Below are 26518 nucleotides of genomic sequence, written 5' to 3'. Positions count from 1 at the left end.
CGACCGATGTTGCCTTTGCTGTTTTTAGTATTAGTTGCAGGGGCACTGGCGGTCGTGGAGCGGGGGCCCCAGTCCGTGTGCCCGGGCCGAGGTTCAGGGCTAAGCCCCGTGGGCAGAGTCACGGATCATCCTCTCCTCGCCTCGGGGGAGGAAGGGTCCCTGGAATTCTGTCCTAGATGCAGACCTAGTCCCATTTTTAAAGAAAAATAGCATCTGCATCGATGAAAGACATTGTGGCACAAGAAAAACCCAGACTGTTCAGTGTAAAGTCCAGAGTGTTAGCTTCTGGTGAGAAAAGGCTGCAAGTGCAGGCTCCTGCCTGGCAGGGCATTTAACGCCCGAGGCGAGGGGAACCCTTGGGCGTATGGGAACCCCTGGCAGCTCGCCTGTAACCAGGAGGCCCTCGAACCAAGCGCTCCCACTGCTGCTGACACCAGCACAGGAGCACCCGCTGGCACGGCCGGAGCACCGGCCCCTGGGTGTAGGGCTACATCCCCTGCTCCTCCGACACCACGCGGCAGCCCTCCTCTGCCCACGGATGAGGGGGAAGCTCAGGGAGGTTAAGGGAGGCCTCGGGCCAGGGCAGCAGAGGCCAGGACACCGACTGCCTCCGCGAGTGCCACTCCCGGCCCCTCCTCTGCGGGAGGCACCCACGGCCTTCGGTGTACGCCCACAGCTGTTTTTAAAGGCATCTGAGATCAGCGAGTGACCTGCTTAATTAACGACTGAGAAACTCCATTCTTATCGACCCTACAGCACATGGCGATTAGAAGCGCCAGGGACTGCTCATGTTGCTCTGGCGTTTTCTTTGAACCGTTCAAAACAGGGTGGGAAAGGCCGCTGGGCTCCCTGTCCCCGTGGCAGCCACGCCCCTGCCCCGGGTTCGAACACCACGTCTGCCCCGGGGCCACTGGGGCTGCACAGGAGCCAGAAGCACGCCCGGCACACGCTCCTCTGCGGGGAACAGCAAGCCGCGCGGGCTATTCCAGCTCTCCTTGGGCCTTCGGGGTTCCCGGTGGGGCGGCCCGAGAGACCTCGGGGGACAGAGCCCGGTGGCCATGCACCCCCCCGGCCCGGCTCCCTGGGCAGCCTCGGGGGAAGGCAGGCGGTCTGAGCTGGGACCCCACGGCAGGCTGGGAGGTCACCCCCGCTGAGCTGGGCTCTGGGGGGCGGCCGCAGGCTTCGGAGCTCTGTTACTGCTTCTGTTACTGCTCTGAGGACTCGGCCTTAGAGACGGGACCCCAGGGAGAGGGGAAGGCGGTTCCCGACCTGGCTCACACAGCTGGCCTGACTCAGGGTGCTGACGGCTCTCATGTAGCTCTGGTTCCGGGAGCGGAATTTCGGGGAGTTGTAGCTGGTCGAGGGGTCCAGGCTGTGGCCGGCAGGCACGTCGCTGGTAGCTTGCAGGTAGCTCTGGCTAAAAGAGAAGAGACACGAAGAGAAAAGGCGTTCTGTGAACACGCATGGAAGGGGACGGGCAGGTGAGGGTCGTTCCAACCAGCCCCAGGGGCCGCTGGAAGATTTTCAGTGGAGCGTGTGTGTCTTGCTGGACATGATGGCCTCAGGCCCACCTTCTGCAGGGTCAGGTACACACGCAAAGTTGTCAGAAGCCCTGGAGGATGCTGTTGGCAAAGCTGTTTGACAGCTGACTGCTTGTGGCTGGGGAGTGAAGGCAGGACCACCTTCGGTTAACAAAGAGGAACCGAGAACCCCGTAATTCACACGGCACGAGAGCACACGTGCTCCTGAATTTAAGCCCAAAGCCTGAGAATCTCACAAAAATCGCCTTAGCTTTTGGCAGCTTTCACACACTCAGGAAAATAACAGGAAATAAAAGGCTTGTCTTGGGCTGTGCAGCGTGGGGCAGGCCGTGTGGCCGGCAGGGAGGCCCGCCCCCTGCCACTGTCTCGCCGGTCACCCTCCTGTAAACTCCCGCCGGGGGCAGCCTCCCCGACGCCGTCAGGCGGGAAAGCCGTGAGGCGGAGGGGCAGGCGGAAAGGCCCGCGTGGCTTGCACGTCTGGCCCTAATGAATTAATTCTCTGTTTCAAGTCCTGAGGGCAATCTTTTGAAAAGAGTAAAAATTCATTTTATTTGATCAGAAACGGAGTCATAAGAGCGGATGTGGGTAAGCTTCTGTCCTGGTCTGGATGACAGTGGGAGCGCGAGGCAGGACCAGGCATGGGCGCCTCTGAACACCTACAGAAGCACCAGGTGGCCAAGCCCGGCTCCGCAGCCAGTTCCAGCTTGGGCCCTGCTTTGCAAAGTAAATTCTTGATGTAATTGGCTTTCTCTGCGATTTACCTGCTTCTGGAAAAATGGGACAGACAGCAGAGAAAAACTTGGGCTCAACTATACGTCCCGAAGGAGGAGAGGTCATTTACCACAGATTTAAGGTCAGCATTTCTGCTAAAACTAATACTACGTATTCTCATCTATTAACAGAATTATGTGTAACTGATATTATAAATTATTGTTATGGCAATTTCTGTTTTAAGCTTGGGTGTCTAACACATTCCAGGTCCCTCCACTCAAAATGAAACAGAATGAAAAGAGAAAGACACGGGCCGCCATGCAGGCAGCTGGGGCTCTGTGTGGCACGGGGTGGGCATGCTGGCCCCCCAGCCTCCCCACCGCCCCCTGCTCGGGCTGGGTGTGGTAAGCGCAGCACGGCGGGCACCAGGCCCAACTGCCGGGGGAGACCCGTGAGCAAACCCACAGGTGCGCGCAGCCACCTGCTGTGGAAGTGGCGGGGTGGCTTGGGTCCATGTGTGGGCAGCAACATGCCAGTGGGGCGTGCCCACGACTCTGGGGCCCAGCGTGGCTGGACGAGTGGCGCTGGCCGCCCCATGCTGGCCTCCCCATGCCTCCGCTCCTGTGTGTTGAGTCCGATGCTATGTGGGACCTGAGCTCCGCAGCCTCCGGCAAACCCCTCACACAGGCTGTTGGCTGCACTCCTGACCTTGCAGAAATGCAAACTTTCTGCATTTCCCCCTCCTCTGCTTCCTTAAAATGGCTCATTTCACACCCTTGCATTTCTGCTGGTTTGTACCGATTTCTTATTGAAGTGCAAAAGCTCCATCCCGACTACAGCACCACCTCACCGTCTGACCACCCTCCCATGAAGGGTCCGCGCCCCTGAACAAGGACCTGTGTCCATCCCTGGACCCACAGGTGAGCTCAGCACAGGTGCCGGGAGTGCAAGATGTCCTCACAATGAACACAAGTGACCCCCTCGGCGGCCCTGGGGCGGCACTCACGCCTGAGTGATTCTGTGTCGAAAAGCGTCCCCGAACTCGAGATCTCAGCACACCGGGCTCGCCACCCAGGAGCAGCGGCCCCTGAACACATCTATTCCTCTTAAACACCGACTCATGACCATGAATGCTGGCTGCACACCATCGTGCTGGAAACCTGTACGCACTTCACATCGCACGTCCGGGACACTGAGTCACAGGAGACTCACACGGAGCCCAGTGAGCTGGACCCTGTGCCAGCTGCCGGCCCCAGGGCGCACGCTTCCCGCTCCCAGAACGCAGCCACTGAGTCATGGGAGCAGGGTGGTCCTTCATTACCATATATTCTAAATAGTTAAAAAAAAAGTTCAGCCTCAGTAGGCTTAATAGTGGCTCAGCGGTTTAGTGCCTGCCTTTGGCCCAGGGCGTGATCCTGAGGTCCCGGGATCGAGTCCCGCATCAGCTCCCTGCTCGGAGCCTGCTCCTCCTTCTGCCCGTGTCTCTATCTCTCTTTCTCTCATGAATAAATAAAATCGTAAAAAAAAAAAAACTTAAAAAAATAGAAATTTCTTTTTTACCGCAACGGTTTAGCATTTTACGGCATCGCCGTGTCCCAGGAAGGCAGTTGCCCGCATACATGTCACCCCCTGAGGCTGAAAGTCAGGGTGCAGGACTGCAGGCGCGGGCAGGGTGGCAGCCAGGCAGGCCCTATCGGCACAGAACGCCCAGCCCGAGCCCGGGGCCCTCCCCGCAGCGCCCCTGGGGACCCTTCTCACGTGCACATCTCCTCCAAGCACCTTAGTGGGTCCCCAGGGTGGCAGTTCCCGCATCGGCATCCTCAGCTTCTGGGGTCCAAGTGCTCCCGTACAGATTCACACAGCTCAGAGAGCATGGGAAGTCTTCCAGAATAGCCAAGGATACTCGGCCCGTTTCTGTCCTTCCAGGCCCGTGGGCGCCGAGACCCCCGTGGGAGGCGGAGGAGGCGCGACCACGCTGGGGGGCTCTCCCCGCACCCCGGGGTCCTCGGCGCGGCAGACCCGTGGACTAGATGCGTGGGCCCTGCGCGCAGCCAGGTGAGCCTGCAAGCAGGTGCTGCCCAGGGGAGCAGCCGGGTCCCTCTGTGCCGGGCCGGGCACAGGTGGGACCCCGTAGTCTGCCCCAACGCGTCCCCTCAAATCTGGAGGCATCCCTCCTGCTCACCTGGTGTGGGTGCTGGGTCTGCTGTGGGGTCTCCAGAGACTTGGAGCACCCGGGCCAGCCCGCAGTGCCCGCCCCATTACTCCCTGTCCTCACGGTGGTTCGCGAGGCACACATGTGCAGGGGGCGCAGGGGGACCCGGAGAAGGTCACAGGGCCCCGGAGGGGGAGGGGGGTCGAGGGCCACCTGCCGCGTCCCCGAGCCCAGGGGAGGACCCCACACGGAGCCATCAGGGATCACAGACAGCACCAGGGAAATGGCTTTGGTGGATTTGGGACAGAAGCCAGGTGGCAGTTAAGGCAACAGAATGGTCATATGAGTGACCATTTTGAATGATTTGTCGAATTTGTCCATGAAGAGGAGAGTATGGGGTAATTTGGGAAAAGTCCTGAGTTTGGGGGGAGAAGTTAATGTATTTTTAGGAAGTGAGACCCTGTGAGAACAGCCCCCCCCCCACTGTGTGCCGGGCCCTGGGGTGGGAACACCCCCGTGAACACCGTGCAGGTGATGGAGTCCCGCCCATGAGGGAAGCCCTCTGTTCCTGCCCTGCCCCGTGGCCCTTGCACACAAGTGTGCAGTCTCTTGAGCGTGTGCAGTGTGGCTCACGGCAACAGGCCTCTCCGGAATGTCCCCCCTCGCCTGGCACACGCAGCCCTCGGGTAAGGGGAACACGCGTCACACTGCATTCGTCGTCGGTCTGGACACAGGGGTCCTTTTTTTTAATTTTTAAAATTTATTTATGATAGTCACACAGAGAGAGAGAGAGAGGCAGAGACACAGGCAGAGGGAGAAGCAGGCTCCATGCACCGGGAGCCCGACGTGGGATTCGATCCCGGGTCTCCAGGATCACGCCCTGGGCCAAAGGCAGGCGCTAAACTGCTGCGCCACCCGGGGATCCCTGGACACGGGGGTCCTGGAGCCGAGGCTCTGGACGTCCTCCGGGATGTGGTCAGGGAGTCTCAGCTCCGGGGCTGACGGGGAGGGGCCGTCCACATGGGCCCCGTGTTTCCACGTGAGACTCTGTCTCAACAACACATTTCACCTGTTCAAAAATTTTTTTAAAGAAAAACAAAGAGATTTTTCCCCCTAAAATAGACACCCTAGAACAGAAAAGTGCGCCCTGTGTGTGTCGGACGGGAAGCCAAGTGGCTGAGCAGCACATGCCCTGCTGCGCGGCCAGCGGCCTGGGAGCCTCCGTGTCGTGGTCCCACATCTGCTCTGGAACCCAAGCCGCGGTCGGGCAGGGGCGGCACCTCCCTCCACCTTTCACGCCCCAGGGGCCCGGCCACTTGCATGCCTTTTCAGGGACATGACTTTCAAGCCTTGCTTGAAAGGCTGGGTTACTGGGCACCTGCGGGCCCCGTGGCAGTGGAGCCCGGCGCTCTCCTTCGCCCCGCTCGCCTCCTCGGCCTCACCCGTGGCTCTGGGTGCGCAGGGCCCCTCGCCACGACCCGCGCTGGGTATCCTCTCCGAGGGCTCCTGACCCGGTCACGGCGACGTGGGGACGGTCTGGGTGGTCACAGCCTGGGGAGGGGCGTGGCCCGGGAGGCCAGCAGCAGGCGGTCCCCGGCCAACAGCGGCAGGACGCGGGCCAGACTCCGGCCACGAGGCACATGTCAGCAGGTGCCGAAAGGCCGGAGCCCACGCCTGTGGGGCTGGGCCTCAGCGTCCTCCCGCTCGAGCCAGCAGCACAATGGGGCTGGACGGTCGCCGCGGGCAGGCCACACCACACTCTTCCAAACAACCCTCAGTTCCAAGAGGACGAGTCTGGGTGGAGATTAAGGTCCCTTGTGCCAGTGGCCACAGGAAGGAGGCCGGCCGCTCGTGCTGTATGGAGCGGGGTCACGGTCCTGCACAGCGGCCGGAATTCACGCTCAGCCTAGTGGCCACGCGGAGTTTGCTCAGATTGTGTGTGTGCTGCGCTGCCGCGACGGGGGCCCGCATCGGGCCACCGGGCTTGGGTGTGGGGTTCCACACACCGCCCCCTGAAAGGAGCCAGGCATCCTTGGAGGTTCGGAGGGTGCTGGGGCCAGGCCTTGGAGGAGACCTCGGAGAACCGGCAGTCCACCTTCGTCCTTCCGCAAGATGGTCTGGCTCCTCCAAGGTTCTCTGCACGTTCACGCGTGTTTCAGAATCTTCCTGTCATCACTTTGTCTGAAGACTGAGGCTGCTTTGAATAGTATTGGTTTCGAGTGAGGTCACTTTGGAACTGAACCTCTGTCTGGGGAGAGCTGACATCTCAATATCGACGTTTCCATCATTTAGTCTCGTCACTTTTCTTTAATTCTTTGGAGCAATACTTGTGGTTCTTAGGGTAGAAACTCAACAATTCTGTTGAGATGCTTAAAACCAATTTACTAATAACAAGTGTGGGTGAGGATGTAGAGACAGGGATATCCTCACGCACTGTGGGTGGAGTGTGACCTGGTGCAGACGCTCGGCGAAACAGTGTGGAGCTTCCTCAAAAACTCAAAACTAGAGCTGCCCTAGGACCCAGTAATCCCATCACTGGATATTTTCTCCCAAAGGAATGAAAACACTATTGTGACAAGACACCCGCTCCCCGTGTTCCCTGCGGGATTATTCACAACAGCAGAGACATGGAGGAGGCCCCAGGGTCCATCCGTAGACGAGTGGGTACAGAGGACATGACATACGTGTGTACACACTCTGGAATAGTACTCAGGCATCAAAAAGCATGACATCTTGCCATTGGCAACAACGTGGTTGGACCTAGAGGGTATTAGGGTTAGTGGAATACGTCGCTGAGAGAAAGACAAATAGGATAGGACTTCACGCATGTGTGGAATCCAAAACACAGAACAAACGAACACACAAAACCCAGAAGCAGGCTCTTAAGTATAAAGAACAATCTGGTTGTTGCCAGGACGGGGGGGTGGGGGGGAGAAGGTTACAGGGATAAGAGGTACAAACCTTAAAAGTGCAGATTTTATGTTTCCTGATTGTTCATTGATGGTCTAAAGACAAATAGCTGGGTTTTTACAGGTTTTGCTCGCACTCTGGTCTGGGTGACTGTCATTATTGGTTCCAGTATTTGTCTTGTACCTGCCTTGGGTTTTCTGTGTGAACAATCTCATCATCTGAGAATAAACAGAATAAAGTTCTTCCTTTTTCATCTCGAAGTTCTCTGTCTTCTCGCCTCATTCCTGGCTATCCTCTGCTCTGATGTGACTAGGAATGGTGGGCGTCGATGTCCCACCTCTTGCCTAATCTTGGATGATCTTGACATTTCTATTGTCTGCATTTTGTGCAAATGTCCTTCCTCCAACTGAAGAATTTTTATTCCAGGTTTACTGACAGGTTACTGACAGTTTTCTTTTCTCCTCAAGTCTTGATATGATTATAACATGTTTCTTCTGTATTTGCTAACATGGTGGGTTCCTTCATTGATTTTCATTTAAAAAGTATTTTATTTATTTATTCATTTTGGAGAGAGCTACAGCACAAGCAGGGGGAGGCACAGAGGGGGAGGGAAAGCACCCCAAGAGGACTCCAGCCTGAGCACCGCACAGAGCCGACCTGCGACCCCAACACCGTTACCAGAGCCGAAACAAGTCAGATGCTCACCCCGCGCCCCACCCAGGTGCCCCTCCATCACGGACTCATAGGCATTAAATCAACCGTGCATTTCTGGAATAAGTCACAAAGAAACTATATAGTATTGGATTTGGATTGCTAATATTTTGTTAATTTAAAACAACGTATTGGTCAGTAATTGCCTTATTTGAGTAACATTTTTGGTATCAGAGTTATGCAGGCACCAATAAAAAAATAAATTTATTATAAAAAAATCTTATAAATAAATAAATAAATAAACAAATAAAGTTTATTCATACAAAAAAAATAAAGTAAGGTGAGAGGTATCCTATTGTTTCACCTGAGGTTAATGAGTTTGTGTATGATTTCTGTGAGAGCTTTCCTCAGGGTTTAGTGGGATTTACCAGTGAAACAATTGTGGCCAGAAGTTCTCTTTGTGAGAATGTGTTAACAGTGGATCAAATCTTTTTAACACATAATAAGGCTGTGTGGATTTTCTGGTTATTCTGTATAGGTATGTTTTTCAAAAATTGGTCCAATTCATATTAGCTGTAGAATTCATTGACGTGATTTTATTTACAATTTCCCCTTATTTTCCTTTTAATCTCTGTTGGAGCTACAATAACTCCCTTTTTTATTCCTAATATTTATAATATGTGTTTTCCCCCCCTCTCTCTTTTTTTAGGTGATCAGTCTTGCTAAGGTTTTATCAACTTTGTAAATCTTTTCAGATAACCAATATTTGGCTTTGAAATTTTTTCTCTATTGTTCATTTTATTTTATTTATTTATTTTTTTTATATTTTTTTAAATTTTTTTATTTATTTATGATAGTCACACACAGAGAGAGAGAGAGGCAGAGACACAGGCAGAGGGAGAAGCAGGCTCCATGCACCAGGAGCCCGACGTGGGATTCGATCCCGGGTCTCCAGGATCGCGCCCTGGGCCAAAGGCGGGCGCCAAACCACTGCGCCACCCAGGGATCCCTATTGTTCATTTTATACTTTACTGATTCTACTCTTTATTATTTCTTTCCTTCCCTAAATTTGGATTTAATTTACCCTTCCTTTCCTTGCTTGTTAAGGTGGTAGCTCAGATTGCTGTTTCTAAGCCTTTCTGTTTTTTTCACATAAGCATGTAATGCTGCGAATGCTGCTTTGGGACTATCACACAAACCTTCACATGATGGACTTTCACTGTCATTCAGCCCTAAATTACAATTTCCCCTGTGATTTTTTCTTTGTTTTTTTTTTTAAAGATTTTATTCATTTATTTGACAGAGAATGAGAGAAAGAGAGAGAGAGAGAGAGAGTGAGCGCACAAGCAGGGGGAGTGGCAGAGGGAGAGGGAGAAGCAGACTCCCCACTGAGAATGGAGCCCAAAGCAAAACTCGATCCCAGGACCCTGAGATCATGACCTGAGCTGAAGGCAGACGCTTCACCGACTGAGTCCCCCAGGTGCCCTGTGACTTTTATCTTGGATCCATGACTTCTTTACAAGTGTGATATGGACTTTTCTAGGTATCACATGGTGTCCTCTGATACTCAAATTCCATGTATATTAGTTTACTTTTTATTATTCTGTTTATTACTGAGTCTGTTTTTTCCTATTTAATCTTCCGTTTCTTCAGCTTTTAGAACCATTGCTTCATTTTCAAATTACCAAAGATTTTTTCCTTCCACTTTTTTTCCTCCCACTTTCTCAGTCTGCTCTTAAGCAGTGAATTTCTGATTCAGATTGTGGACTCCTTCATCCTGCAATGTCAGTTGGTTCTTTCCACTATCTGTTCACTCATCAAGAACATCTTTTCCTTTAAGACATAGAACCTTATAATAGCTGCTTTAAAGCTCTTTTTGGCTCATCCAAACATCTGGGCCATTTCAGGGTTCATCTTCATGTGTTTCTCACTGGTGAGTTTCACTTCACTACGACTTTGCATGGTTTTTTCTTCTTTCTTAAGTACGATGGACATTGTTGCTAGAGACTCTGGATCCCGTTATCTTCCTCTGAAGAGTATTGACTTTCTGTGCTGGTGGATCATCTTGAGCTTATGGATGCATGGTTTTACACACTCACGGGATGGATCTAAGGAAAGCTCCAACTGTTCACGGATTTAATATTCATGTTCTAGGTATCTTGCTATTTTTGAGACACCATGACTCACTGGGCTTTCATCCTTAAACTTTTAATCTTCTTCAGTGGGTAGCAGCTGAAAACTAGACTTGGTTCAGGGGTCCCTAGTTTTTACTCAGGTATTGGGGTTCCCTCACAATGGCTCCTTGGTTTCTGTGTTGTCCTTGCCCCCAAAATCTCCTGCCACTCTGGAAACCCCAAATCCTGTTCCTTAATATCCAAATTCATGACTTTGCTGAAATTCTTACTGTCCTAAACCATAAGGAATAGGGAAAACACTCAGAAAAGATTCATATAAATATGGATTTCACTGAGTGTGTTTCCTTTTTCAGTGTTTGAATATCATCTACTTCCTGCCTGCTGTTGTTTGCCATCCTGTACTGTTATATTAAAATGTTTGTATATTATATATTTATACCTATAAAACAGATGTATACAGTTGATCCTTGAACAACACAGTGGTCACTGGAACCTAATTGATAATCCAGGTTTTTACTTATCTCAAACTCTACTAATAGCTTAATGTTGACCAGAAGGCTTACCAATCACATAAATAGTCGATTAACACATATTCTGTATGTTTTATGTATTATGTGCTATATCCTTATAATAGGATGTTAGAAAAATAAAATATTAAGAAAATCATAAGGAAGAGAAAATACATTTATAGTACAGTATTTATTAAAAAAAATCTATGTATAAGTGGACCAACGTGATTCAAACCCATGTTGTTCAAGGGTCACTGTATACATTTGTAGCAGGCATATATAATATATTCCAGAGTTTATCATTGCTTTTCCATAGAAGAGTTAGCGCTCCAGAACTCTTACCCATTAGGTTTTATTCCTTAATATTATGTTGTCATGGTGGCATTTGTCACTTGTTTGGCTCACTGACATCCCAATCATTTTGTTGTGGTTTAGGGAATCCACCACTGTGAGAGGCAGTCTGACTCTGTTACAGGGTCACACAGGCTGGGCATTTCTTCTTGCAGACTCTCTTAGAGCTACAGTATGGGCACATGACCTATGTTCCTTCAATGAAATGCATTTTCCCAAGACTTGAGGTGACAGCTAAGTCGAACCCATGCTTTGATGGCCACCGTGGTAGCTGCTGGGTCTAGTTACAAGGTTGTGGTGGCAGTAGTTCAGATGTCACCATCCTTGTCCTGCCCAGGGGTGTCCATGCCATGAGGTCTGTGCCCAGTAGGGTTGGAAATGACAATCTTCATGACAGTACTGCTGAGGTGCGGTTTATGCTCCTGGTTGCAGAGCTTTCAAACTTGCTTCTCTTTCCCTTCTGGGGATTCTCAGAGATGCCTCTATTCTTTTCATAAACTCCCTTTTGAGCTCATTTATGAGTCCTGAGGGAGTTTGCATACAGTCCTGCTGACAAGCGCTCCATGCGATGATGGAACTCTGGACCTGGGGCTGCAGGTGCTCAGAGGGACTGCTGAGGCCACACCTGAATTCCTAGGGAACAGTGTCTGTAGGTCCATTTAGCTCTGCTCAAAGCCTCCCTTGGGTTCTTTTTAAGCGAAAGTCTTTAAATTGGCCTTCCTACCAATATCTCCACGAGGTATTGTTGAGCATAACCAGAATAGAAGGTATCAATTTAATTCTTTGACATTTAATATTCCTGAGGTTTATTTTTTAAATTCAATGTGCTAACGTCTTTCCATATAATTTATTTTTCCAAAGAGACAGAAAACAGAGGCTGGTATTTATGAACTTCTATAAAGAGTCAACGTCAACAGAGAGGAACTCAGAGGTGTGGAGACCAACATCACACAAGACTGGAGCAGAACAGACCCTCTAAAAAGGTTTTCTTCTTCAGCGTTAAAATGTTCTCTCCAAATAGGTTTATCCAGCAAAATGAGTCATTCATCTAACAAACATTTATTGGGTGGCTAACAGAACAAGATGATTGAATCATTGCCCCTTGTCCTTAGGGAACTGGCTGTGCCATCCATAAATTTTAATGGAATTCAATTTTCTGAAGTATGTGTTTAAAGGGAGCCAATGTCTTCCTCAAAATCCTGTCTTCATCCTGCTTAAACTATGTTATAGTTCAACTTCTGAATTGTGTTTTAAAAGAAAGGTGACAATATTGTGCAGAGGAATATGAATTAGATCGCACTTTAGGGAAAGCAGAGAGGTAAGAAAATCAGAGAATGGACAATAGTAAGGAAAAGCTCCCATCACTTATGTCCCATGTTTGGGTGTCGATATATCAGTATCAACAGATGAAAACGTTTCAAGATAGATGATAAAATCTGCTCTTATTAGAAAATTATAAGTCTGTAAGCTTTCAGAGATAAAAGTAATACATGGAAACAAGAAAAGAAAATTTTTAAATAAGGGATAGATCCTAAATATTGTATGTTTATGACTGTAGTACAATATAGCACAAAATACATTACAAATGCATATTATTAAATTCTAAATGAGGCACCGACACTTTAATCATGATCTGCAAGTTCCCTGAAGCGTTCACTGTAATCCCCACGTGATCCGGCAATTCCACTCCTAAGTATGTGTCTAAGAGAAATGAAAACATTTCCACACAAAAATCTGTGCAAGAATTCGCAGCAGAATTACTCATAATAGCCCCAACATGTAAGCAAGCTTGACATCCATCCCTGAGGCATGTGTATACACTCGGGCCATATCCATACAATGGGTGTCACCTCACCGGACACCAAAGGCACGTATCAAATGACCACATTTAGAGGAAGCTCCTGGAACAGGCAAGCCCAGGAGGCAGAAAGCAGATCAGTGGTTGCTAGGGGCTGGGGGTGTGACTGCCGTGGGTTCCGGGTTCCTTTCTGGTGTGAAGAAATGTTCTAAAAGTGATCACAGTACAGACCGCGCAGCTCCAAATAGACTAAAATTGTTGAAGTGTGTGCAACGGATGGATCGCATGGTGTATAAATCATATCTTCATAAAGCTGTTAGAAATCAGATACCAAAGAGGCTGTATTCAGTTTTACGTCACTGGTAAATCGAAGTGGAATGTACGTTCACAACATAGATGGGGAAGGAATTTCCAAACATTAAGTGAGACCCCACTGCTGCCTTCAGGTCACTGGCTCCCAGCAGCACCCAGAGAAGACGCGGTAGGGTCATGGTGACGGCAGATCTGCCAAGAATCCTTTGGTCGTCTAGGATGCTGGTTATGACTCTCCAAGGAAGGGCTGGACACCCAGCTTGTTTCATTAAGGCAAGAAATCCTGACGGAGGGGAGAGAGTGCCCATGGGTCCCGGAGCGGTGATGCAGGTGAGACCCCAGCACAAAGCTCTCAACGCTCCAGAGCCTGCCTATGGGACTGGGTGTCCTGGGTAAGCACTCTGAACATCAGCAACGGCTGGTCCCCACTGCGCGACGAGTGAACAGCTGAGAGGAGCACGACGCTGTGCAGGGTTTGTTTCCTCTCCGTGGCCACCACTGGGCCTGAGTCACCCACCAAAGGACCTGAGGCTCCACTGCCCCAGGAGACAGAGCACAGTCAGCGGGGTGCGGGCTTTGCAGGCTGCGGGGGTGGCCAGGGGAATGAGCCGGGACTAAAAGCTTTAAGTTGCTAAATAAAAAAGTCCTGCACTGAAGGGGCATTTTAGCCAAACAAGGATGGAGGAAGTCTCTAAAGCTAATGTAAAAAGTACGGGTCGGGCTCAGATGCCAGATGTGGGCACGCAGGAGAAATTCTCGCTGTCCTCTGCTTTAAGTCGAGAACAAAAACTCAGAGGAAGGTGGAAACCGCCCTGCTTCTCAAGGATGTTATAAATCTCCTCTGAAAGGAGCGCAGCTCAGCATAGGCAGGAGTGGGGACAGAAATGCAAATTCAGTGTTTCCACCACCTTCCCCTTAAATGATGCAGCTTCCCGAAGAGGGAAGGGATAAATGTGAGAAGAGCAGACCCGAAGCCAGAAGACCTGGGTCTGGACTCTGACTCTCCGCTGGGCGCACCCTCACCCAGTGAAGGTGGCAAGTCCCCCCGCCATGATGATGATGATGATGATGATGACGACGAAGGCCTTTGTCAATGCTGATCCTTTCCTGCTTCTTCTGGGTTTGTTGGGAGGGTCCCGGAAACTCAGGCCTCAGAGGGGGAGGGCGGGAAGCTCCTGCTGTGTACGTGGTCCGCCCACTCCTGCCGCTGGGGCTCCTGGCAACAGGGGATGCTCGTGTTGACCGCCCCCCCCCCCCCCCGGGAGCCCACAGCAGCACTGGGCACAGGCTGGGCTCGCAGCCTGCCCCAGAGAGCTATTCTCGTGCCTTTCATGATTATTCACAGCTAAGCCTCTTCTATGTTGGAGAGTTGTTTTCTTTTTAAACCAAGTACATTGGTTTTCTCTTTATAAAAATTTCTGCCAGTTACTGGTTTATATTTAAAGGCTAGTGTCAAGGCAACGGGGAAACATTCATCCGCTCGGTGGTTTTCCGAATGCTAACCTGTACCCAGATCCCCTGGGTGCTTGTGAATAGTGCAGATCCCCAGATCAGACTCCCAGAGACTGGTCTGGGATGTTTAATAAACATTCTAGGCGAGTCTGTTGCAGGTGGTCTATGGACCAGGCCACATTTGGGAAACGCAGATCTACTTGGATACAGGGATAAGGAACCCCACTGAAAGCCTTTTAAAGAATCTGGATCTGTATCCATTTCACCCGCAAATATCAGCACACGAATGAAGCATCCTTCCGGTGGGAGGAGACAGGGCCTGTCTCTACGTCATCCACGAGCTGTAACGCATTCAGAGCAGGGTATCGAGCCACGTGTCCTGCAAACCAAGCCCCCGGCCATATAGATCCTGGCCCGTGTGAGTAGGGTCTACGTGTCTGCAGATCCACGAAGTGAACTTCAGTGACTCATCGGGGGAGTCATTTGTTCAAATGTCCTTAGGCACCTGTTCTGAGCCCCTCGTCTCAGGCAGTGGGAACAGAACCACCTGGCTCTGAAGTGTTGACACTGGTGGTGACGACGGGGACGTGGAATGGGGGTGCCCTGGAACCCCACGGTGGGGTGGAGAGGCAGCACCAGGAACACCGGCCACCCAGGAGAGCTGGCCTGGTAGACTGCCCTGGATCTCATCACACATTGGCCCGCAGTTTCCTGCCCCGAGAAGGCTGGGGCCACAGCAGGCGGCTCTGAAGCACCCGGTCACCCTGCTGGCTGGATCCCCACACGTCACGAAGACAGGAGCCGCCCTGAGCTCTGAGCTGGGGACAGCAGGGCCACAGACGCGGCTCGTCACGGTGACGTCGCGCCCGGGACGTCGGGGAGAGCGAGTCAGGGGGGCCCCCCACACTGGGCTGTGCGCTCCAGTGACCGGATTTCCAGGGCCGACGAACAACTCAGACGTTCAGAAGAGGCCTGACAAGCAGGACAGGAGGAATATCGCCGGCCAGGCCAGCAGCTTACACACTGTAACACAGGTGACAGCGGGGACATCCGCGTGTCAACCACACTGACACGTCAACTAATACATCGACTGGGTGCCTCCCATCATTTAACTGTTCACCTAACTACGACCAAGTACGACTCACCACATGCGCACCATGGTGTCAGGCGCAGAGACACAGGACACGCCCCTGTGTGCACGGCCTCACCTTCCCCGGAGGGGAAGACCGGTGACAGGGCACGAAACTAACCAGCTTCCGGTCGTGGTGACAAAGAGCCAGAGTCACTCCTCCCCGACGTGGGTGGTGGACGGGAGGGAGAGGAGGCACCTCCCAGGACCACGGAACACAGACGCGTCTCCTGGGATGCGAGGTCCCTGCCATGCACGACCCTGCGCGTCCCTGTGGGTTATCCAGGCCCGGCTGCCAGCCCCACGGAGGCTGCCCACGCCCACCCCTCCTGGACTCCGCTCACCCCTGGCTCACGAGCACAAACCCTGGAGTGCCCCGGAGCACCCTGCCATCCCTCCAGTGGGACCCTCGGTCCATAATCACCACCCTGGGTCCTGCTCTGCCCCCACCCCGGCCCCCTCAGCTCTCTCCCTCCCGGACTGGGGCCCGCACTGGATGAGGCTCCTGGGGACATCACACTACTTGCCCACGTGTGGGGTCGGCCATGTCCTGCCCCCACAGCTCCACAGACACCCTGGGGGCTCCTAGGCCCATCCCACTCCTGCCAGATGCTCATCGGGACAGCGACCAGCACGCCAGCCACCCCCTCCGAGCCACTTCCAGACACCACTCAGGCCTGTGCTAGGTGCCCACCTCTCCACGGGAGCTGCCCGGCTCTCGACCCCACCCTTCTCTTGCGAGCACCCCGCACCCTGAAAACCTTGGGTCACACAGCAAACCCTGTGCCCTCCTCCTGCTGCCTCTCCCTCCAGAGCATTTCTGACCAGAAGTTCAGCAAGGACACCCCACGGGGTCTCCCCCCCAAACAACCAGCACCCTCTAGCCTCAGTACGGAGGCCCCTGCACCAGGTCTCACCTCCCACTGCCAGTCTGTTCATCAAGGTCCCACCTCCCACCCCAGTCTCCCCATCAAGGTCCCCCTCCCAATCCCATCTCTCCATCAAGATCCCCCCTCCCACTCCCAGTCTCCCCATCAGGTTCCCCCCCCACTCCCAGTCTCTCCATCAAGGTCCCAGCTCCCTCCCCAGTCTCTCCATCAAGGTTCCCCTCCCACTCCCTGTCCCCCAGCTCAGAACCTGAGGATCTCTCCTCTCTGTCCTCCTCGGGAATCCTTTGTCCTTATCATGCCCCATCCAAGCCCTGAGAACACCCTGCTGTCTCTTTTTTCAAAACCTGCCTAGCCTCTGACACCTCCCTGTCCCTGCTGCCCCTGCTGCTGGGCCTGAGGCCTGCAGGTGCCCTCTAGGAAGGCGGGTGCTGTGGGCAAGCTGGTCTCCCAGGTTCAGCCCAACTGCACCCCAGGAGCCAGCATTCTGTCAAGGAGACTCCGTCCCTGACCCTCCTTCCCTGAGGTCAGGCTCGAGGGCGCCCTGGGGCGTGTGAGACCCCTGCTGCGCGTGAGTGGCCGGAGCCCCTGGCCCTGCGCTCAGGGGCCCCCTGCCTCCTGATCCCCAGGCCCCGGGGAGCTTGGGCACCTGGCCTGCCTGCAGCTCGCATCCTGCTAGGGGGTTTTAGCTGCGTCCCCCCGGGCCCTCGGCTCCTCTCTGATCTCCCATCGCGGCTGTAAAGGCCACCTCTGTGTTGAAGCGAGCCTGACGTCCCCCACGCGGGGCCCGGTCTGCTGCTCACACCTCTTGGTGACCGTCCTGAGTGGGATCTGCCTTTACCGTGTACCTTCTGTCCGGAATCCGGAATGCCCGGCCCTGGGCTGGATCCTTTCCCTCACCTGCTCAAACCACTGGCTTCGTGTGTCTGTCCAAGGAAGCAGCCCAGCGGGGTAACAGCGGGAGCTCGGGGCTGAGCCCTGCCTCGGTCTCCCGCTGTCCTGGCTCTGCTCATAGCGGACACTGCCTCTTCCCTCAACGTGCTCTTGCCTCGGCTCCTGCGGGGGCCCCTGTCCGAGACCCACACACTGAGCTCCCCGTGCTCCGGGGTCCCGCGGTAGCCCCCCAGCCTGCAGATCCCAGCCCTGCTCCCATCCCCGTGGCACCGATCACCGTCCACCACGCCATACGTGCCGCCCAGGGATCGCTGAGGAGTTGTCCGGTTATTGCCTGTCTCCCGGGAGGCGAGCAGGCTCCGGGGCTGGGGTCTCCCCCCTTGGGTTCATCACGCTTCTGGAGAGCTAGAGACGGGGGCACAGCAGCTGTCTGGGCACCGAACACGTGAACACACGAACCGTGCCATCAGTGTCCCCCTGCGGTGCTGCAGAGCTGAGCGGCCGGGCGCCGTGCTGCCGGCTTGGGGACAGTCTGCGTGAAGCAGACACGAGCCGAACAGACACCCCGAGTGGCAGTGACGAGGTCCGAGCCGCCGCAGACCCGTGCTTTGTGCCACATCCGCCTGGACGTCGGGTGTATCAGCCAGGACCTTCCCGCCTGTGCTTGAACATCTCATGTTCGAAACCAAGATGCTCGGTGCCTTAGAGCCTCTCCAGTGCTCCTGAGCGGACGCCCAAGGCTGCCAGGCCCGATCTCATGATGTGTGGCAGCCACGGTACGTCCTGACTCACAAATACCAACAGTATCCGATTCTTTCTCACAGAACGGTGTCTTGCTCCTTACAGCGCCCGAGGTCACTCGACAAGCATCGAGCATCTAATACATGCCAGGAACTACGCTGGGCATTGAAACGATCTTCATTCATTGGGCCACTGATTTGCTTGTTTGACAAGTATTTACTGAATGCCTCTGCGTGGCACGCACTGTCCCAGGAGCGAGGAAGGTGGCAGCGAGTGTGACCAGAAAGGGCTTGCAAGGGAGAGACAGAGCACCGTCAAGCCAGAAAGTCGCACACGGTGACAATGAGCCAAAACAAAGTGACAAGGTCGCTGCTCTAGATGGGGGATCAGGAGCAGTCCCACCGAGCAGGTGCCACGTAAGCAGAAAGCTCAGGAGAAATCAGTTATACAAAGAGGAGCCATCTGAGCAAAGGCAAGAGCAGGTCCCCTTGGGAGCGGGCCCAAGGCCGGCACATCTGCGGACATGAAGACCAGAGCGGCCGACAGGCAGGGCCTGAGAATACACACATCCATCTCCACGATGGTGCCAGGTCACCCAGAGGTGGGGAGCACCCATGCCAGGGCTTGCAGCAGGGCACAGACACGGGCTGGCCCATGGGCAAGAGCAGGAAGGCCATCTGGCTCCAAGGAGGGGCCGGGGGGTGGACGGACGCGGGGCATGCTCAGGAGGCAGGGGCCATTCTGGGGTCATCCCAAGATGTTTGCTTATTGCTTTTTTTTTTTTTTTTTTAAAGATTTATTTATTCCTGAGAGACACAAAGAGAGGCAAAGACACAGGCAGAGGGAGAAGCAGGCTCCATGCGGGGAGCCCGATGCGGGACTCGATCCCAGGACCCTGGGGTCACGCCCTGGGCCAAAGGCAGACACTCAACCGCTGAGCCCCCCAAGCATCCCTGTTTTCTTATTGTTTGTACAGTTGTGTTTGCTGCTGTGTTTCTGGGCGCTTATTCCTCTCTCTCGCTTCGGCCTAGTCAGAGAATGGGATCTGTATGTTTCTACATTTTGGAAATCCTTAAGCTCAAAAATCAACATTTAGGTCTCCTAACCTTTTATCTTGCAGTCGTTTTGGACTTCCTGTCTTAGGCCTAAAAGTACTGCGGAGTTACAATACCCCCCCCCCGCCCCCGTGCACCTTTACATAATCGTGGTACGACTAGAAACACAGGATGTCACACGTGGCACAACACTCTTCGCTAAACACAGGCCTGGTCAGCAGTTCATGTCTCCCCACGGACGACCTTCCCCGGGGTCCAGGATCCCATGTTGCATTTGGTTGTCCCGGGCCCCTTCTTGCCCACCTGTGGCCTCTCCCACCCCCTTTGCCTTTCGTGACCCCGACGCTTTGGAATTCACCTGTCCCTTGCTTAGAGAAATGTCCCTTTGTCGGGCTGCGTGACGTCCCTGTGACTGGCTGGGGGGGACGCATTCTTGGCAAGAACTCCACAGGAGCCCCGTTGAGCTTGCTCCCCGAGGGTCTGTGGTGCCCCGGGTCCTAGGGGTGAGGGCTCACCCAACGAGGACCAGCGGGGGTGCTGGGTGTCTCCCCAGCAGCGAGCCGAGCGCTCCCCTTGGATACCCGCCTTCCCTCGCTGCCGGCCCAGTGAATACGCCGGGGCCGTCTGCCCGGTTGCTCTGCCGTCGGTACAGCTGTCCTGCCACCCCCACCCCCCCAGCTGCCTGCTGCGTCAATAACGTATCCAGGTCAGCACGGACGCATGAGCTACGGATCCCAACCTGTCTTATTTTGCCGGCTGGGAGTCCTAGGCACGGCCCCCGGAGCTCCTGCTCGGGGGTGTCTGCATCCTTCTGACCTGCTCCCCTCCCATGTTAACACTTCCTTACTTCCTGGGACCGCCTGATACTGCATCTGACCCGGCACGTTCCCTGCCTCACACGGGACCAGACCTTTCTCCAAAGAGCACAGACACCTCCTTTCACAGGAGACTGGTGTTTAGGGACCATGACGTGGGTGCTACACCCCGGTGCTGGGCGCTGGGTGCCCTTCTCCCCGGGGCCCATTGCCTCCGCGCCCTCTGCAGACAGCGCCCAGAGAGCCGCGCATGCACACTCTGCCACAGGTGTGTACGTGTCCGGCTGACGTCGGTATCGACCCACCCGTGTCTGTGCACACCGAGTTGTTCCTACCTCTCTCTCTGACTCCCACAAAACACCACGGGGTTCATTTCAAGTTTTCACCTTCCCCCATTTGCATGGTCCTCCTCCAGCAAGGGGACACGTGGGTCTCGTCAGCCACCATGTACTTAGTCATTAGCTGTGGTTCGAACTGCTCACCCAAGTGCCCGTGAGACACACGTGTCCGAAGCGGGGTCCCCCTTTCTAGGACCCCTTGGTCTTTAGCCTCAGAGCGTGGAGTCAGATGTTGCAGAGAGTCCCCAGCTGCTTCCCTCCCCAGCCCGCCCCCACCTGCAGCACCGTGACGTCCTTCGAGCCTAAGAACCTCGTTGGCGTCTGTAGTCCATTTGGGGTCCTTATTGATTTTAGCTAATTGTTCACTGCTTGTGAATCATGATTACAGCTCTGCAAATTGGAAACACCTAACAATGTGTCCCCAGAGGGCGTGGGTCCCCCTGTGGTGCTCACTGCCCGTTTCTCTTCCTCTTCCTTCCCACCGCCTCCTGGGGGTCCCCCAGGTCCTGGACTGTGGTGTGAGGTCTGGGGTGGAGTCCCTGTCCCGTGCCTGAGAGGGGGCCATGAGCATGCAGACTGGGGATACGGGAGGGAGCCCAGAGTTATTTTGGGGCCAAGTGAGTTGGGATGCTTATCGGATATCTCTGCAGAACCCTCCCTGGGACATTTCATACTGAGGTGGAATCCAGACAGGGGCAAGAGGTCAATATGCAAATCTGGGGGAATCAGCGTAAAGATGGTATTTGTGGCCGTGCACATGGAGACGGTCATGCAGGACGGTTAGGAGAGGTCAGAGCGAGAGGCAGAGTCAGAGCCCGGGGCGCTCGGTACTTACAGGTGGAGCAACATAAAGGGGTGAGAAACAGGCTAGGGACAGAGTGCAGGTCAGCGTCATCCGGGGCAGAGGCCTCACGACGTGGAAGGGGGTTGGTTATGCAACCAGCAGACACGGCAGGAACCTTCCGGATCAGGTGGGGAGAGCAGAGCAGACTCCCAGGGAGGCCGTGGGGGCTGTGGTCGGGCACCCAGAGCAGGAGCCCAGTGGAGGGGCCCCCACACGGCCTGCCACGCACAGCGTCTCGCACCCGAGTCAGACGGCAGCCGGTGCAGGTACCCCTCACGCGAGCAGGAGCGCGAGCACGTCACCCCGTGTCCCGTCCCCGCGCCCTGCACCTGCCGCCCTGAACCTCACCCTTCCCGCGGGGGTCCGACAGGCTGACCGCACCCAGCCTCTCCCAGCGCCGCACCCACGGCCCCGCCGGCTGCCTCTGCTCCCCCAGCCTCGGTCCTCCTTCCCCGAAACCCGCGCGGCCCCAGGCACTTACTTCATCTCCTGGCCACCTCGGGCCCTCCCGCCAGGCTGCTCTGGTGTACCTGCTCCGCCCCCGGCCGCCGCGCCTCCATGGCTCCCGGGCCCCCGGCCCCGGCCGCACGCCTCAGCGCCGCTCCCCGCCCCTCCGTCTCCCCTTCCATCTTTCTGGACACTGCTTGGCAGGCAGCTTTCTCTCTGCTTCCCGCCTCTGCTCCGCATGTTCTTGCTGGGCCTGCACACCCACCCACATGAATTCATCACATAGCTCTTTTTGTGATAATTTCCCAATACACATCTCCGCCGCGTCCACCAGGACAGGCTACGTAATGTTGCAGCAACAGAGCCTCCAAAATACTGGCTCCAAATAAAACAGGTTTATTTTCACTCATTGCCACATGCCCACCGTAAGCCATCTGGGGACTCCGGTCTATGCTGTCCTCTCCCTGGAACTCAGGCGGATGGAACCACTGCGACCCAGAAACGGCCAGTCGCCATGGCAGAGGGAAAGAAAGTTCTGGAGGGCCTCAGGTTCATCAAGATGCAACGTACGTCCCCTCCACTGACACTCACTGGCTGGAAGCCCATCACGCGGCCCCTGGAGCCCAAGGGCACACGACGGCGATTCTCCCCAGCCCGGGAGGCAGAGGTGTGCAGGTGCTCAGTCGGCGGGGTTGGCCATCCCACGGCCTCCCTCCTGCCCGGTCCCCAGACCCGGGCACGCAGCTTGTCTCTGCCGTTCCAAACCCCACGTGCCTGAAGCAGGACCCGGCAGGCTGCCTCCCTCTGCCCCATTGCACCTCAAGCACCTCCAATCCCATCCCCATCCCAGTCCCAGGGGCTCCTCGGCCGGCTCCTTCGGAAAACCATGTGACGTGCCACGTCCTGCTGGGCTCTACCCCTCGACACCTGCAGCACCTGACCCTTGCTGTCACCCCCCCCACCGCCACCCTGATGGCTCCCCTTCCTTGACAGACACTGGATCGTACCCACGCAGTCAAAGAGATCTTTCCAAAATAGAAATCTGTTTGTCTACTTGAAGTTTTTCAACGGCTCTGGAGGACTTTCAGGCAAAAAAATTTTAAGAAAATTATTAGTCTAACAAGCAAGATTCCTGGGATGCCAAATTATAGCACAGACGGCACGTCGCCAAGAGCTCCCACATTCGCGGCCGCAGCCCCTCACCGCTGACCCCGGGGACAGTTTCCTTCCGAGCAGCCCATCAGGTATCAGGTTAGGTGCCCACTGCAGGTCAGGCTGAGCAGACGTGTGCTCTGCCCTCGAGGGTGAAGTCTGGCAAAGGGAGGACCCGGGCGTTTCCCGAGACGCCGCCGTCTGCACCGCAGAACACGTCCCATCCTATCGGGTGACAGCCGCCCGCCTCGCGGGTATCACCAGGGACCACTTGAGATTCACACCCACTTCAGTAGAGAAACTCTGTTCCCGTATTTTCAACCTTCCCTATTTTTTGACTGTTGGTTTCATATACTAAATACTCAACGACCTGCCGCTCTATAAAGCAAGAGGCGCAGGCTCCTTCGTCACGAAAGGCAATTCCGTCCAAGCGTGAGTGTGCCCTGTGGGGGTCACAGGCATCCTTGCGGTCGATGAGGGGATGCTACGCAGCAGCACGTACGCCCGCCTCCACTTGAGAAGGTCGTGATTCCGGCAGGAAGCACAGGGGACGGAGGTCAGAGTCACAGCATCAGACACGCGGGAAGATGGCACATGCAGAGCTCACTGTGTGACCTGCCCAGCCATGAGTGTCAGCCTGTGATGACACGTGTGGTGGAGAAGGAAGTCAAAGCCGCCCTGGCTGACACCTCAGGGGGATCTGAGACCCTGGACGGGTCCTTATGATCAATGCTCGGGATCCAACCTCGCTGTGCCAGGGAGGCCTTCCTGAGGAGGCAGACGGGGGCGGGGGGCATCTGCGGAAACCACATGACGTGGGGAGGGCCTGCACGTCAGCCCGGCCCCTGACCTGGGAGACCTGAGAAGGTGGTGGAGACATTGCCTGTGGAGATAGTCACGGTCCTCGTGACTCACGCAGAGGTTTTTATGGGATGCGGTGGACCTCAGGGCAGCGAGAAGCAGCGGACGAGGAGAGTCCTGTGGGAACAACACGGCTCCAACCATGGGGAAGCCGCGGCGGGGAGATTCTGGGTGGCCACCATGGCTGGAGCCGGGAGGGTCTGGGGGCCGGCGAGAGTGGGGCTGAGTGTTGCTGCGAGGGATATGCGGTGTGCGGTGTTCGCAGTGGGGCCAGGCCCCCAGGGGGAGAAAGCTGGACCGTCCAGGAGGAGAGATGCGGGACTCCGGGCCCATTCACGGCCACCCCCGGGCACCCTCCCTCTGCCTGGCCAGGTGGGCGGACTCTCCAGAACACTCTGTCACTTTCATCGTGTCCTTTTCGGACATATTCACCTCGTAGGCAACCCTGCAGTTTGCGTTAGAATTCGTTACATGGCAGCAAGATGCCCGAGCTCCAGGATCCATACAAACACTCACATGGTCGAACAAGCGTGTCTTCTCTGTTGGGGGCAGGGGTGTCTCTCCCCTCCCTGAGGAGCCCTGGGTCCCCTGGCGCAGGGCAGGGGCAGACGGGGGCGGCAGGAACCTGCACCTGCACGTCTGGCGAAGCGATCGTTGCCAACAGCCCACAGGTCAAGCAGATACTCAGGGCGTCTGGTTTTGACCCATTTATGCCTCCTGTTCCCAGAGGAAGAAGCCCCATAGTTGAGGATCTGAAGACGCGGCGGGCGTGGGCTGTGGGGTGGTGCTGGGAGAGAGGCCGTGGGCAGGAAGAGGGGACACAGAGCGGGTCTCTCGTGAGGCAGGGAAGGGAGGGAAGATGGGGGCCTCCAGGGACCCAGACCCGGCCCACAGCCCAGCTGCGGGGGAAGCGGCCAACCTCGCTGTCCTCCCCCCCCCTTCCTTCCCCCGGGGCCAACGGGTGGCGTCGGGAACAGCGACATGGGTGGCCGCGTGCGAGGGCAGCTTCACGGGGGGGGGGGGGGGGGTGGAAGGACACAGCCCCGAGCCCTGGAAGGGGAGGCTACAGAGCCAAGACGCCTGGGTGCTGCTCAGCCCTGAACCTCTAGGGGCCAACTGGACGGCCATCACCTGCCCGCTGCCCCAAGGGGACACGGAAGGCTCCCAAGCGGGGCAGGGAGGATACATGAAACGTTAGCACGTGCACATCGCAGGGCTGCAGGGTCCTTTAACAGTCGTGTGTCTCCTGCTCCATCGTCCATGTCAGGTGAGATGGCTGCTTGGGCGCCTTGAACAAAGGCTAGAAGGGATGGGGCCCACGACGGGCGTGTGTGCAGGTGGGGTGCAGGGTACCCGGGGGCAGAACGAGTCTCCCTGGGGGACAGACACGGAGGAGCGTCCACCCCCGGGGCCGTCAGCACAGGACAGGGGGATGGGCAGGACGGGAGATGGACAGGGAGGAGTGTCCCCCCCAGGACCCTCTGCATAGGACTGGGCGACAGACAGGATGGGGGACGGACAGGGAGGAGCACCCCCCGCCCCTGCAGGCCAAGCTGCCATCACCTGTGTGCCTGGCCCTGCCACCTGGGGCTCGTCTGTGCCCCGCGGGGAAGCGACACACACCCCACCCTTGGGCCCGCTTGGCAGTGCTCGGCCAGGGAGCAGGCCGCGGGGTGCTCGGTGCTCGGCGGCGCTCGGCCAGGGAGCGGGCTGGGCGGGCACGGCCCCCTGTGCGTCGGCCCCTCTCGCGGCCGCGGGGCCCTTGGAACCACGCTCAGGATCGCCTCAACAGCAGCCGTTGGCCGCCACGTGGGCTCCGCGCCCGCGCCAACACTCACCTGCGCCGCTGCAGAACGTCTAGAAAATGCCTGAGCGAGAACACAGGGCAGGAACGCGCTCCAGGGGCTCGCTCTCCGGGCGGTGTCCCCGTGACTGCCGCCCCCGTGCAGCACACGCCTCTGGAGCCCGAGGGATGCAGCCCGTGGCCTGTGCGGGGCCTGGGCAGCCCTGGGGTTCTCAGTGGAGGGACCTCACTGCCCCGGGGCGCCCAATGTCAGCCCGCTCCTTCAAGCCGCCCCTCGCACTCTGTGGTCATGCACACGCACGCAGACGGACACGCACACACGGACATGCACACACACGCAGATACTTGCACACGGACACGCATGCACACCCACGCAGACGTTTGCACACGGACATGCACACACATGCAGATACACATGGACACACATGCACATGCACATAGACACTCGCACGCAACACACGCACACATGGACACGCACACACACGGACATGCACACAGACACACGCACACACACGCAGATGGACACACATGCATGCAGATGCATGCACACGGGCATGCACACGGATATGCACACACACACGCACATGGGTGCATGTGCCCTACTGGCGCTGTTTCCCTAGAGAATCTGGCTAATCCGCTGTATAAAGTCATGACCAACCTGGAGGGTCCCGGGGAGCTGCAGGCCCACCACCCCGGGATCAGGTGGGCGTCGTGGCGCCGGACCCAGGCTCTGGTCCCTCGGCCCTAGGAGGTAGGACGTGGGTCCCCGTCCCTGCTGGCGGCTGGTGGCATCCCTTGGCCCCAGGAGGTAGGGAGCAGGTCCCTGTCCCTGCTGGCAGTGTCCCTTGGCCCCAGGAGTTAGGACGCGGGTCCCCATCCCTGCTGGTGGCATCCCTCTGCCCATCGAGGTAGGATGTGGGTCCCTGTCCCTGCTGGCGGCTGGTGGCGTCCCTCCGCCCCAAGAGGTAGGGCACGGGTCCCTGTCCCTGCTGACAGGTGGCGGTGTCCCTCAGCCCCTAAGGGACTGAC

The 26518-nt window shown here is 56.0% G+C and overlaps 1 protein-coding gene across 1 annotated transcript in view; it reads right to left on the bottom strand.

Moving 5' to 3' along the window:
- The window catches only part of DLGAP2 (DLG associated protein 2), a 693677-nt gene that overhangs the window by 70139 nt on the left and 597020 nt on the right, over positions 1-26518 (bottom strand). Inside the window, 1 exon segment of the mRNA XM_049106698.1 lies at positions 1270-1417. Within this exon segment, the coding sequence (XP_048962655.1) occupies positions 1270-1417 (148 nt within the window).

The sequence above is a fragment of the Canis lupus genome, chromosome 37 (genome assembly GCF_003254725.2).
Source record: "Canis lupus dingo isolate Sandy chromosome 37, ASM325472v2, whole genome shotgun sequence".
Lineage (NCBI taxonomy): Eukaryota > Metazoa > Chordata > Mammalia > Carnivora > Canidae > Canis > Canis lupus.
This window is presented reverse-complemented; position numbering and strand designations above follow the sequence as displayed.